Source organism: Carassius carassius, chromosome 3, assembly GCF_963082965.1.
Source record: "Carassius carassius chromosome 3, fCarCar2.1, whole genome shotgun sequence".
Classification (NCBI taxonomy): Eukaryota; Metazoa; Chordata; class Actinopteri; order Cypriniformes; family Cyprinidae; genus Carassius; species Carassius carassius.
Window position 1 is genome coordinate 829,968 of NC_081757.1, and position 15,412 is coordinate 845,379.

Below are 15,412 nucleotides of genomic sequence, written 5' to 3' on the forward strand. Positions count from 1 at the left end.
ACTCTTTATGTGACAGATGTTGAGAAACCAGTCTGTTGATGTTTCTGAAGAAGACTTTCTGAAGTGGACACAATACAAAGAACTGCCAGTCATGGTTTTGGAGCGATTTTGTTTGTGTATGTCTAATAATGGGTGTGTGTAAGTAGGCTCAGTTAAGGTATAAAAGAAAATGCAACTCATTTTCTGACAGAAGAAGGTCTGTTCATCTACACTCCGTAGATGTGTTGGATCCGTGGATTCTTTGGATCAATCTGTGTACTCTACTGAAACTTAAATAGGAAAGTTTTTTTTTTAAGTTTAAAGTTCTAGAAAGTCCACAATGTCCAAATTTATTGATCGCATCAGGAACCGAATCCCAGGTCTGCGCCGTCCGGAAAACAATGGCCCACCTCAAGGAGTCGTTACCGTGGATATGGGGGAGACTGATTATGGGAAGGAGAATGATATGAGAAAAGTGTCATTCTTCAATCCACTCGATCCCGTGCCAAAATATGACTTTTATGCCAAAGATACTTGGGCTGGACGTATAAAAAAAACCAGACCATCACTGGATGTTCTGCGCAAACCAGTAAGTAAACTCCAGAAGTGGTCATTTGAAAGAAGCTGCATGCCTAAGTAAGCTTCTTAACATAAGTGTATAATACGCACAAAGATTGCATTTATATGGTTTTGATTTTGACGTTGATTCTCTGGATGTTCCTGTCAACAGCCGGAGCCTGATGATCTTCCTCCACCACCAGAGGAAGATGGACGGCCCAAAGTCAAGCTTGTTCGCTTTGGATGGGTTCTGGGAGTCATGGTGAGAAATCAACAATCATTTATGTGATTGTATTAACATTTCTAGTTGTTTCTCCAATATGTTAAATGGTGAGCTACAGTAATGCTTAAGTCTGCGATCAGATTTTCCAAGAAATCTGCCAGATGTCTTTCTCAGTGAACATAAACATTAAAGAATTATTGAGTGGGAATGTCATGTACATGTATATCTCCCACAAAATTGTCATTATCATAATGCATATGAACATTTTAAGTTTATGCTGAAAAATAAATCCCGTTTTTGGGCCGTACAATAAAATACATTAAAATACCATATATCACTTTGGATAAAAGCATCTGCTAAATGACTGAATGTAAATACAATATCATTCTTTGTTTTATATAGTCATCAGTACAGTAAAAAATACTGCAAAAAACGTGCTTAACAGGGATAGATTCAATTTAAGATTATTTGTATCACGATTTTCACGAAATCATTGCAAAGCAACTTTACAGAAATTACGTTTCTACAATATTTAGTGGTAGCGTATCAGTGGTTACTGTCACTTTATGTACATATGGCAGAAATGTACGGAAAAATCAATTAAAGACATAGTCAAACAGAAGATGAACACTATTAACAGCATTTATTTTATGTTGCAATCGAAGTTATAGCAAAGTTTGGTAGTGCTGTGTATTGTTTCAGGTCCTCTGAGGGATTTGCATCGTCTCTTGCGTAGCTAATTAGGATACATGTTTCTCACTCATCAGTGAAATTTGCCTTTTGTAAAAGCAAAATCAGTCATCTATGTGATTTGTTCAGGTCTGTTGAGTTTTTGTTTGGTTTCAGTTGTGGCATGAAACCATTCTTAGTTAGCCATTATTATACACATCAGTATACCTTCCAAATATGTGTCTCTGCATTAATTGTAATGTATTACAATCATATTTAATGAAAAGCATTATATAATATAATCAAAGATGATGATTGCCACTAAAATTTATTTTATTATTAAACTAAATAATTTCCTTGGAATGGAATGTCTTATTTCTCTATTTTAAATGTGCAGTGAAATACGAACCTGTCTTGTTTTTTAAGGAATATTAAGGAAATACATTCATGCACCACTCATGCTTTTGCTATGACTGGGTTTCAGATTCGTGCTATGTTGAATATCTGGGGAGTCATTATGTACCTGAGACTGCCATGGATCACGTCTCAAGCCGGACTCAGTGAGTCAGTCCTCCAGCTGGTTTAATTCAGTTCAAGACACTTCATTAAATCAACTAACAGTGGAATATTTCCACCTTCTGAGAATTAAAAGTATCAAGGCCTAATCTAAAGTAATCTGACATGCCATTCTTTCATTTCTACTTGCAGTTCTGACTTACGTCATCATCTTCATGTCCATCATCGTCACAACAATCACAGCAACGTCTGTGTCAGCAATCTCCACCAACGGGAAGATCTACTCTGGTGAGTTAAACTAATTATTCACCTTAAAAACAGCAACAAATTTTAAGTAAATTAGGCATTTAACTTCATGTTGGTCATTTTTCTTAAACACATTTAGTGAGATGTATCATTTCAACAAGCAAAGCCAATTTGTTAAGTTAAAACTGCACTGGGAGGTTCATCTGTGATCTTTCCTCCAGGTGGCACGTACTTCATGATCTCTCGGAGTCTGGGTCCGGAGCTCGGAGCGCCCATCGGTTTGCTCTTTGCGTTCGCCAATGCTATCGCCTGTGCGCTCCACACAGTGGGGTTTGCAGAGACCGTCAGAGATCTTCTCAAAGTGAGACATGAACACATTGTTGGGCTTGTGGGAAATTCAGAAAGCAGCTTTTTAGGGAGAAAAAAAACACACACAACACTACACTTTTAAAACACAAAATCCATTCAAATAGTTACAACATTTGACAGCATGATGAGGGAGATTAAGAGTGACTCCTCATTCTTTATAAGTTTGATTTGGTTGCTTGAACAAGCATATACAAAGTTCAGGTGTGTTCTCAGACTTTTTAATGCAAAGTTTCTAAGAAGAACACAAAAGTACTGAAATACTATTTTTCCTCTGATTTCATGTTCTTTCGGGGGCGCCAATATTTTTGGTCAATTTTCCCAAAAAGCAAAGACAAAAGTTAAAGGGGTCATGAACTGCCTTTGTTTTTTTTTGTTCTGTTCTGTGTGGTCTATTTATAATGTCATCAAGGTTTTTACATAAAAAAAACATAATAATTTAGATGTAATAGGCTATTTTCTGTCCTGTTTTAAACCCCTCGCCCTCATCAGAACGCTCTGTTTGAATAAGCGTGGGTGATTGTAGACTCAGAAGTAAACGACCACTGCTTTGATTGGCTAATATTATGTCTAAGAGCATACATTCCTCATAGATGGAAACTGCTGTGATTTAGGTTCAAAATTCTTAAGATTTATCAAGCAAAATATAAAACATACACCCTGCTTTCATCCCTCTCTTTAATTTCACTACATGAGCAAATTGGTGGGCGGGGCTAAACATGAAGTGATGTAGACAGGCATTGATCTTCTGTGGAGGCGGTGCTTATCAACACTATTACATCATAGATTAGAAAATTCATTTTATCAGAATGCCTTCAGTAAAAGCTGTTTTTAGACCAATGAGAAACTGTTGAGTTCTGAAACTTGCAAGATGTTTTATAAGACAATGACCTCTTATATGTCAAAAGATCAAGAGAATTTTGTTTTCTCAGTTAATGATCCGTTTAAATGTGGAAAAATAAATAAAAGTAAATTATAGTAACTACAGTTGAGCTCCAAGTGAACTGACGACAAAATCTTCTCAGGACTTTAAATCTCAGATGGTGGACGATGTCAATGATGTGAGGATCATTGGGGCAATTACTGTCGTCATTCTCCTCTGCATTACATTTGCTGGAATGGCTTGGGAGGCGAAGGTATGTTCCTCTTCTGCTGCTTTTGCACATTTCCCAATATTGCTTCTTTTAACACAACTGTTTGCTTGGTTTTCACTCCACCCCAGGCTCAGATCCTATTCTTCATTGCCATCATGCTGTCCTTAATTAATTATTTTGTGGGGACAGTCATTCCTCCCAACACAGAAAAGGAGTCTGTGGGATTTTTCGGATACCGTGGTGAGTACACGAGATCCTGATCTAATAAGACTACGAGTGCCCATATATGAGTGATTCTATAATTGGTGAAATATTTGGCATTGCAGAAAGTTTTGATTTTTTTATTATTATTATTATTACTGAGAACATATTTTAATTTTAACAATTCAATGCTTGCCAAACACAAGTTACTTCCTTTTTTTTACTATTAATGAAAAAAACAAAAAACAGATGGCTTTATGGTATTGTTTGTCAACTCTGTTACAGACAAGTTGGCCAATGTGTAGAAAATACAATAAATCATAACAGGAAAAATTATTCTTGTTTTATTAGACAAACAGTCCTTACATTCCATCAATTGAAACTGAGATAATATTTCACCTATGCACACCTTAAAAATTTAATAAAAATACTTATGTCTGCACATAACTGTCTTTATACAATATCCATTTAAAAAAAAAGAAATGTTATCGAAATATTATAAGGGTGGAAATTAAATCAATAATGCTTATTTAATTTTAAACAGCTATTTGTTTGTGTGTGTGTGAAAATATTTCATAAACAGAGCTTACCCTTTAAGTAAAAGAGTTGTAAAGAAACAGAATTGTCCAATGGACTCTCAGTTCTGTTACTTCATTGTCAGCCTTGTTACTCTACCTTGGTAACAGAGTTTAACGGTAACAGAATTGACAATTTTCTTTATTTTTTGCCAAAAACTCCACTTGCTAGCATAAATGCTAAGAGCACATGGGACTACTGAAATTATTATTAAAAGAGGTTTAAATAACACAAAGTGTGATCAATGAAAAAATATCTGTTTTCCTTTTAAAACGGTGGTAACAGATTTGACACTTTATAAATTAGGACTTTTTCGATTAAAATATGTTCTTACCGAGTGCACATAGAGTTTACAGTTCTTCAGATCCTAACAGTGAAGTGACATCATGTCCTGTATCTTACATAGTTGTGGGAGATAATTCCACTAATTTAAAAGCAAAGTATGGAATGGTAACAGAGTTGATGCAAGATTTAAGGACACACATTTTCATAAGAAAAAGAGAGAAAAAAAAATAAAACTAATATATATATATATATATATATATATATATATATATATATATATATATATATATATATATATATATATATATATATATATAATGGTAAATTAATGGTAAATTACTCTTTAGGGTTTTTATAAATAAAATGAATGAAATATTTCCAAAAGAAAAGTACAATACACTATTTTGATTGCAGAGTGATACTTGATGGAAAAAATGCACTGTGACACAAATAAATAAACAAACTGTTATGGACTGTAACATCTTGTAATTCATAACAATGAGTAACAAAGTATTGAAATAATTAGAAATATAACCATTTGACAAAAAAAAAAGAAGAAAAAAAAAGACTTCGGACACCAAATGTACCTGCAGTTATAGAATCACTCTTATGTGATCTGATTTAGATATAGATTAGAAACAGTAATGAGGGCTTGGGGAAGGAGCAGCAAAACCCACCGTTTTCTTCTTCCAGGTGACATCTTCGTGGAGAATCTGCTGCCTTCTTACCGAGGCCCAAATGGATATTTCTTCAGGTTGTTCGCCATCTTCTTTCCAGCTGCCACAGGAATTCTGTCTGGAGTCAACATCTGTGGAGATCTCAAGGTTATTTTATTTTTTGCAGGTGAAGCATTTAAATAATGAAATTCAAAGCGAATTTAAAGCGCTAAGCGATGTGGGTATTTCCATGTTATTCCAGGATCCGACTGGTGGGATTCCTAAAGGGACCCTGCTGGCCATACTCTGGACCACCTTGAGCTATTTACTGATCTCAATCACATGTGGTGAGACTAGACATTCTGTTGTATTGTGTTGCATTAAAAACAATTATGAAATTAAAGAAAATATGTCTTGTTTGGCGAAAGGCTCACCAAAGCAATTTCCTCTCTTCTCTCTCAGCTGCAACTGTTGTAAGAGACGCTTCTGGGAATGTGAACGATAGTTTAGCCCTGAACAATTTCACCACCCAGTGCAGCGGCCTAGGCTGTAAATTAGGCTGGAATTTTGACCGGTGTGAACAGAACCGCACATGTAGCCATGGACTGGCAAACAACTTGCGGGTGAGTGCATCGGCCCTGTTGATTAATCAATAAAACAGCCAGCTCCCTTTGTGTTTCATCAGTTTCGCAATGCATCGATAATTATTGCATTTTAACTTTGCGAGTAATATTTAATTGAAAGCCATATAACCACATCTCTTTAATTAAATCACAATATGCATGCATTCACTCTTAATTTTATACCCAAACAATGTTATTTTAGTAAAAATTATATATTATAGCTTTTATTAATATTTTAAATTAGTTCTTGTCTGCCCTTTTTTTCAACTTGTAATAATTGTTACTTGATTTATATCTCAAAGCACAGACCCAAGTGAAAATATGAAACTTTTACTGTGTGCTATTTACGTTAAGTTTGGTGAACACTTATGACTGTGAAGCGATGTGGATATATATGTGGATGGATATAAGGGATGATGGAAGAAGAATGATTTCTGTTTTTCCTCCAGATTCTTACCACTGTTTCAGGATGGGGTATTTTGATCACCATTGGCGTCTTTGCTGCCACCTTGTCATCGGCGCTGGGTTTCCTGGTGTCTGCTCCCAAAATTTTCCAGGTAGGCAGTTCAGAGTTTTTTTTTTTTTTTACTATTGTTCATCCAACATGCAGTGAAATATAACAGATTATAAAAAGATAGAGTTTTTTTGTTGTTACAGTGTTTGTGTAAGGATAACATCTACCCCTTCATCGGCTTCTTCGGAAAAGGTTACGGGAAAAACAATGAACCTCTACGAGGCTACTGTCTCATGTTTAGCATCGCTATGGCTTTCATCCTCATCGGTGAGTCCTGAATCTTCTCCAGATCAGAGGCTCAGAAGTGTCTCTCTCTGAGGACACTTTAATGATTGGTGTCATGTTGATGTTTTCAGGTGACCTGAACACAATCGCTCCTCTGATCTCCAACTTCTTCCTCTGCTCTTACGGCCTGATCAACTTCAGCACCTTCCATGCGTCGATCACCCAATCACCCGGTGAGAACCCGATTATCAGCATCATCCTGCTGGGGTGATGTTGGCGCAGTGGATAAGACACATGCCTTTGGCGTGAGAGACCCGGGTTCAAATCCACTGTGTGACACCAATGTGTCAATGAGCAAGACACGTAACCCCTAGTTGCTCCAGAGGCATGCAACCTCTGACATATATAGCAATTAATTGTAAGTCGCTTTGGATAAAAGCGTCAGCTAAATGAATAAATGTAAATGTAATCCTCGTCACATTGTGCTAATGATAGATATCTAAAGATAGTGCAAGCATAATTATTAGGCAAATTGATATTCTGATCATAATTATGTTTATACAAAATGTGGTTTGGATTTGTAAAATGTGCTTGGAAAAACAATGATAAAATATCGACCTGCTTATGATACCTGAATTATGCATGCACTGTAATTTGATTAGTAATAAATGGATGCAAATAAAGATTTAAAAGTCTTCATTGAGGGTTTGACAATTGGGTTTAAAGTAGGCTTTGGTCCATTTATGTCACTGCTTCCTCACACTTAATCTATGGACACGCCAAGTTTCTGTAAATAAACAAAGTAACTACAATTGAAAGGGTTACACTTTATTTTAAGCTGTTCTTGTTAGTGTAATTATACATTAAAGTACTCAGTAATAATAATTAACTATATGTACTTTAGTTAGGGTTAGGATAAGGGTTTGGCTTAGGGTGATTGCGTTTATAATTATGCATAATGTATTTGTTATTCTAATAGTAATTATATAACATGTATAACAAGGGCACCTTAAAATAAAGTGTTAGAAAAAACAACAACAAAGAAACGCCTATCTTTCAGGTCCTTCAAGCTCACAAGTTTCTGAAAAGGGGACATAAAATAAGCTTGCTGTACTGTAATAGATGGAGCCTTATTATTGATTAATGCAATGTATGATGTCCTAAGAAGGATAGGAAAGAAGACAGGAAGCAATCAGTTGTTGAGGGGGTGAATTAAAATAAGTAATAGCTGTTTTCTCTTGCAGGTTGGAGGCCGGAGTATCATTACTATTCTCCATGGACATCTCTGTTTGGGTCTATCTTGTCATTCGTCCTCATGTTTCTGTTCACATGGTGGGCCGCTCTCATCACTTTCTGTATCATGCTCTTCCTCCTTGGCTACGTTAGTTATACAAAACCTAGTGAGTGTCACGCTTTACCAGTTCAGCAAAATTCAGCAATTTTAATAATCTATTTCAGTACCAAAATAAATAAAAATATTTTTAATAAAATCGTTTTTTTTATATATATATATATATATATATATATATATAACACCCTTGTCTGACATCCTTGTTATCTTGTCTGATTGTGTGTCCAGAGATAAACTGGGGCACGTCTTATCAGGCAGGTTTCTACAACATGGCTTTGTCCTTCTCGATGGCTCTGACTGGTGTTGAAGACCACGTCAAAAACTTCAGGTACAGATTATTAGCAAACTGACCTTTTCAGATCTAGATACACCAGCTATTCATGCATAAACACTTTCTCTTAGGCCTCAGTGTCTCGTTCTGACTGGTCCTCCTAACACTCGTCCCGCTCTCGTGGACTTTGTGGCTACTTTCACCAAAAACACCAGCCTGATGATCTGTGGGAACATTATCATGGTACATAACATTCATCTTATACAGATAAATTTGACAGTTTAATGCATCCTTGCTACATTAGATAATTTATTTCAAAACTTGAGATGGTGTTTTCTTGCTCTCTCTCTCTCTCAGGAGGATGAGAAGTCCAGTTTCCCGCAGCACAGCACTGATATGCTGGTGGACTGGCTCAATCAGAGGAAAGTTCGATCTTTCTACACGTCCTTCACCGCTGACAGTCTGAAAGAGGGCGCACATAATCTCATGCAGGTACTACCATCGCTAGCTTCAGATCTGCTCGCTTTCTTCTTGTCATCTTGTTCTTCTCTCTGAGTCTTTGCTCTTCTCGTCAATGATCTGTCTAGGCTTCAGGTCTCGGCAAACTGAGGCCCAACACTCTGTTTTTAGGATACAAGATGAACTGGCAGGAATGTAAACTGGAGAGCTTACAGGACTACGTCAACACCGTCAGGTGAGCTGCTGCTTCTGTTCACATTTATCAGAATCAGAATCAGAAAGAGCTTTATTGCCAAGGGTTTTTACACACAAATTTGTCGTGGTGTCAGGAGCTTCAAGTGCAGAAGATACAGAGATACATATAATTTAAGGAAATGAAAAGAAAGAAATATAGCACTATTAATAAATAGAATAGACAATACATGAATGCAATACTAGCTATGTGGTAATACAACTATAAAGAAAATAGATTTATGAACATTGATGTGCAAATGTGCTATTTTACCGAAAATCATTTTTGAGAAGTAAGGTTTAATAGAAAAAAGCCTAGTTCTTTTATAAAACTCTAGATGGCACAGGATGATGGGTCTTAACATGACTGCAGTTAAACGACTTGGTAGAAACTGATTGGTTTATATGCATATGCAGCCAATAAGCTTCCTGCTTTACATTTAAATGGCTGGTTAACATCCACTTGCAGAGCTCTTTCAGAGTTTCTCTGAAACCCTCCACCTTCCCCAGCTCCACCTGTGTAGATCTGCTACGGTTTATTTTATATGCTATTTGTGCAGAAGCAGCATGTTTTAAATACTCACAGCACCATATCGCCGCTTGCATTGGCAGTTGCAAATTCATGTAGCAGCAATAATCTACAATGACTGAAATAACAAACATCAGCAGCAGGGTAGCAGACCTATTCCACCAAGACCAAATACATTAAAACTGTCATATCCATTACCATGCTAAAATATTCTGAGAGTTGTCATGATAGAAAATGATTTATGAATGTGCTACTTATAGATGAACAGTTTTGAGAAGTTATCTATGCAAGTAGTCCTGAGATGTTGTCTATTGTTCAGGTGGAATACGGCCTGTTTTTTTGGTTGCACTTTTTTCTTTGTATTTTGATACATGTTTTTCTTACAGCAATGCATTCGACTCCAGCTACGGCATTGCGATTCTGAGAATGATGGATGGATTGGATATAACAGATAATCTGCATAGTGCAGGTGTGTGTTTTATACAGTATGATGCCCAGAAAATGGATTGACAATAGTTAGAGTCATTAAACCAAGCCTTATGTGGGTTTGTTTTTTTGTTGAAGGCGGATCATCTGCAATTGACAATCCGGCATTTGAAGCAGATGAAGCCCAATACGAAAAGGATGAGAGCGACCGGAATTCAGGTGAATCATGCATCTGAGGTCTTATTTATTGTGCACTTTTACTTCGTTGACACTGTTAGTGAAGTGATGTGACAATGTTAGTGATTTTTGGGATACCAAATTAAAAACCCTGAATGGATACGCCAACAGAAAAAAGCTTTATGAGTAACCCTCAAAATGGGAATGCAATATTCTAAAATAATTAGAAGAATAAAAATAATTTAAATATTTAATCAGGCAGAATTACTTAATTATAATCAGCAAAGCTGCACATGGGGTACATTGAATGTTTTTTTCCAATCAAGCTTCATTTGGTTCGATTTGACCATGGACCTCAAAAAACTCCTTTTTTGAAACTTTTCCTTTTTCATTCCCCATTCAGATATTTCTGATGATGGCTCGGACGAGCAGGTCAAATCGGTGTTTCAGACAAAACAAGGCAGGAAAAGCATCGACATCTACTGGATCTCTGATGATGGAGGTGAGAATTATATTTAAACTCCTTGCACCCATTGGTTCTTAATGGTCTGGGCTGGGACTGGTTTTGATATTTCTAAAAATGTCCATATTTATTTTCTCACTGTGAAGCATCGTTGCTCTCTTTCAGGTCTGACTCTTTTAGTGCCTTATTTGTTGACCAGAAGAAACCGGTGGAAAAAGACCAAACTCAGAGTGTTTATCTTAGGAGACCCGGAGAGCGTAAAGGAAGACCGTAAAGAGTGAGTTGATCATCGTTATCATCATTTTTGTAACTATTTTGTTGTTTTGATCTGCAGACAAGTCAGCGTGTTTCTCATTTTAGCATGAAGATGCTGTTAAAGAGATTCCGGCTGGAGATCGAGGACGTCGTCATAATAACAGACGTGGATAAACCTCCTCTAGCGAAAAAGTAAGAAATGGGCACAAACATGCTCATGAACATGAATACAAAAACATACCATGACTTGAACATACCATTAGTAACTGTTGTGCTTTTCTTCCTCTCTGTTCCTGTAGTTTGCAGCGGTACGAGGAATCCATCGCCCCCTTCAGGCTGAGTGAAGAACAGGCCATAGGAGACGTACAGGAGCTCAAGAGACTGAGTCCATGGAAAGTGTCTGACAAAGACCTGGAGGCCATAAAACCAAAGGTGTGTGTGTTTGCAAGGATGGGGGGTTTTGAACAAATGCGATGCATCAGTTAAACAGAATGACCCTGTATTCATGCTCAGATCGAGAGGACGCTGCGACTAAACGAGATCATCAAGAAGAACTCCGTCAACGCGGCTCTGGTTGCAATGTGAGTACTTAGACTAGTTGACTTGAAAGTGTCTCAAAGTGAGTTCAAATGAGTGACATCACAAACAACTGATCATCATTTTCAACATGTTCAGGCCTTTGAGAGCATGCTTAACCAATACGAGTACCTTGGTATCCTTGAGAGCTGGATGGCCATCTTAAATAACCAATTAGTACCTGATACTAGTTCTAAACAAAATAAGTTATGAAATGAATAAAATAAATCAGACAAACAGCAAAGACAAAAGAAAACATACAAGTATGCTTGAGCATTTAAGCAGAAGCCTTTAGATAAAAGGGCCTCGAGATCATAACAAATTCAGTCAAGTGTGTCCAAACATTTGGATGGTAGATGATGTGTGTGTGTGCTTCAGTTCTCTTCCAGTCCCTGATGTCACCTGTCCTAGTTCTCTCTATATGGCCTGGCTGGACGCTCTGAGCTACGGTATCCACTGTCCTGCCCTGCTCATACGAGGAAACCAGGAGAACGTCATGACCTTCTACTGTCAGTAAAACACTCACATTAATGTGCCTGATCATCCTTAAACACATTTATTACTGCATATTACTTTCAATGTAAAGATGCTGAACCTTGTTGTACTGAAATAAGCTGCTTAATCCTCTCGAGCATTGACTGTATTACTATGAATGCACATTTATCTCACATGTTTGTATCTTTGAGGATGATACAGGGCAAACAGATTCGATAGAAAGATAGAATAGAGATACAGTAGAAACGCAGTAGAGTTAGGCTGGTGGAGGGAAGTGCTTTTTCTGCTCTCAGATTCTTCATTTCAGGGTAGAACTTTCATGCAGTTTGAGTCAACAAATGTGTTATATTATGTGTAATATTATTAGGTTATTGTTATGAATCGCAAGTATGCTTTCTATCTGCTTATGAATGTCAAAAATAAAAATTAGCACCACATCTCTAAAGACTTAATATATGAATTTTGCTTCTCAGTGGCCTCAAAAGTGTTTAGGGTTAAGGAAAGGACATGTATGGTGTCCCATACCTTGAAACTGTGCTCTGCATTTAAACCATCCAAGTGCTCACAAATAAAAGTGAGTAGTGAAAAAAACACAACCGGAGCAGTGGACAGCCAATGCTGCAGGGTCAGAAAAAAGGAAAGGGGGAAAAAAAGGTTTCATATGATTTTTAGCAAATGGTGGTGGTTCACTGTCCATCATTGGAACCAGGACCAGATTTTTGCATATACAGTACAGACCAAAAGTTTGGACACACCTTCTCATTCAAAGAGTTTTCTTTTGCTTTGATTACTGCTTTGCACACTCTTGGCATTCTCTTGATGAGCTTCAAGAGATAGTCACCTGAAATGGTCTTCCAACAGTCTTGAAGGAGTTCCCCGAGAGATGCTTAGCACTTGTTGGCCCTTTTTCCTTCAGTCTGTGGTCCAGCTCACCCCTAAACCATCTCGATTGGGTTCAGGTCCGGTGACTGTGGAGGCCAGGTCATCTGGCGCAGCACCCCATCACTCTCCTTCTTGGTCCAATAGCCCTTGATGCCTTCAGTGTGACTCTACAATTTTCATAGTCATGAAAATAAAGAAAACTCTTTGAATGAGAAGGTGTGTTCAAACTTGTGGTCTGTACTGTAGATATTCTAGGCCTGTGTCTATTGTCACACTTCTAAGGGCCACAATTACAATAAAGAGGGAAAAAATTACTTTTTATTCTATGGGTTACCTACAATAACCAAAGAACCAAAAACCAAAAAGACATTCAGCAGGCAATTAACAAATATTAGGGTGGCAAACTATTGTCATGTTTTTCTAATGAAATGAAGTTTTAACTAATCACTTTTTTCTCCCAATATTTCATACACAAATGCACACACATACAGTAGAAACTCACAGACTTGAAATGACATTTCTCGGTATGGAGGTGGTAACATTGCTATTTTTTAAGTTGATAAACTTGCGTATTTGCTACTGATGGCGATAGAGAACACTGTAATGAATTTCATAAACATTTATGTTCAATGCTTTTCACTTCTGCACAAAAATGCCCCTCCTAAATGTTATTTTTAGAAGAAAAAAGGTATTATAAAAATATAATATTAAACATGAATGTATGGCTTATGTGATCAAAAAAGAAGAGAGGTGTGAAAGTTATTTAGTTTGATATTCAGTATTTATTTTGGGTGTTTGGAAATTAATGCATCTCAAAAACACATAAAAATTCCAACATAGATCTTCAAGAGAGAACAATAAATCCCAGACGAGTGTATCTCTTTTCCTCCAAAACAACTAAACAGAAATATCTATATCTTATATTTTTTTATCCTCCAAACCTTCTCTCAATAGTCACACTCATTCCATCTCCATACACACAGTTCTTTCTCTTTAACTGAAGGGGCTGGAATGGCTCTCAGTAACCAGTATCACCCGTTTGCTCTAATGAACTCAACCCTCCTCAATCAGCTCATTAGATTGTTTTGTATATGAATTGTTTGCAAAAGTAATAATGCAAATTGTAAAACATAACAAACTACTGATTTAGCAATAGAGTAATGAATGCATAAAATTTAACACATAATACGTGTATGTCAGCGTGTCTCAATTTGACCTCTTGTCCTTCAAATACAATTGAACCCTGGTCTGAATGTACTGTATGTCTGACATGACAGCGTGTTCACAACTTTCGGAGCCTTAGAGTTTCCTGCTTCTCAGATCTGAGAAATGCTCTGAAGTAATTTCACGTCTCCTCTTTTAGAAGAGATCTCAACAATGTTTGGACAATTATTGACTCATATGTCAAATGTGATGCACAATTATTGACCCATTTAGGTTTGTATTTCTTCTACTATAGAATTTCAGGAGAAACACTCGAGGCAAAGTTGATGATCTGTGAAAGAGCAGTGCCTGAGCTGAAGTCTTTCCATGGTCATTGTCAGTTGATGTATTAAAAAAGATCTAATTTATGTATTTTTCTTTCCTGAATGATTTACTGTGTGTGAGCAGGTTTGATATGTTGCATGCTGCTCTGATAACAGCTGGAAAAACTTTAAACTTGCTTCAAGGCATGGAAAATCCCAAAAGAGTTTCCAGACCTATACAACCAACATGTGTTCATGAAAAACAATCAGAGCTTCCTTTCCCAAAAGCATAGTAAGCTTAACCTTACCAAAAATAGTATACTTCAAGTTTATTTTATTAAGTTTACTTAAGTAAAATTAAAGTTTATTTTATTAAGTACACTTTATGTAGCATACAATATGTGTTCTAGTAGTACACTTGTAAGTGTACTGTTTCAATACTCCTTGGGACTAAATTGGCCCACTTTCTAGAATATAAAAGTATACTATTAGGTATATTTAAGTATAACAGTAGCAAACTTTTTTTGAACACAAATAGTTTACCTCTATGTTTGTAGTTTGTGCTGCAATTATACTAAAAGTGAACTTATAGGTACACTAATAGTTTACTAATTAAATACTTTATACACTATACACTAAGTATAGTCTCAGTAAACTACTAGTTTAGTAGTTTTTACTGCACGCAAGTTTTCTTTAAGTGAACTTAACATCATACTTTAAGTATACTACTATGTCCCTATTTAGGTTTTAATTTGTATATATTTTGTATGAATGATATGAATTTGTATATATTTTTGTATCAGTTGTATGAATATCTGAAAATACACAACATGCAAAGAAAGAAAACGGTATCTGCTTGTGCTTGTAATCAAAAACATTTTATTCTAGCATCATGGATTTTTTTTAACACTTTATTGTGGGTAAGTTTCATTAAAAATAAAGAAATAACATTTAGAACAAAAAGCTGAACAAAGACTATGAATTTGAATCATGATAATCAAAATGTAGATGGAGTTGATCAACACCCCAAAGCTTGACTGTAATTATTACCTCTTCATCGGTCCACATTTTATTCCATAACGTTGCAGTTTGGATGCTGT

General features: G+C 36.3%; 1 protein-coding gene across 1 annotated transcript; it reads left to right on the plus strand.

The window, feature by feature from the left end:
* Positions 1-205: 205 nt before the first annotated feature.
* On the plus strand, positions 206-12,601 carry LOC132115661 (solute carrier family 12 member 3-like). Its single transcript, XM_059524075.1, has 26 exons — positions 206-568; positions 710-799; positions 1,914-1,989; positions 2,138-2,233; positions 2,413-2,552; positions 3,583-3,693; positions 3,780-3,891; positions 5,407-5,537; positions 5,632-5,716; positions 5,832-5,992; positions 6,442-6,549; positions 6,650-6,773; positions 6,863-6,964; positions 7,976-8,131; positions 8,311-8,410; positions 8,485-8,596; positions 8,711-8,845; positions 8,941-9,047; positions 9,959-10,041; positions 10,137-10,217; positions 10,579-10,677; positions 10,804-10,915; positions 10,999-11,085; positions 11,193-11,325; positions 11,407-11,474; positions 11,848-12,601. The coding sequence occupies exons 1-26, from the start codon at positions 320-322 to the stop codon at positions 11,984-11,986; spliced, it is 2,997 nt and encodes a 998-aa protein (XP_059380058.1). The 5' UTR covers positions 206-319; the 3' UTR covers positions 11,987-12,601.
* The last annotated feature ends 2,811 nt before the right edge of the window (positions 12,602-15,412 follow it).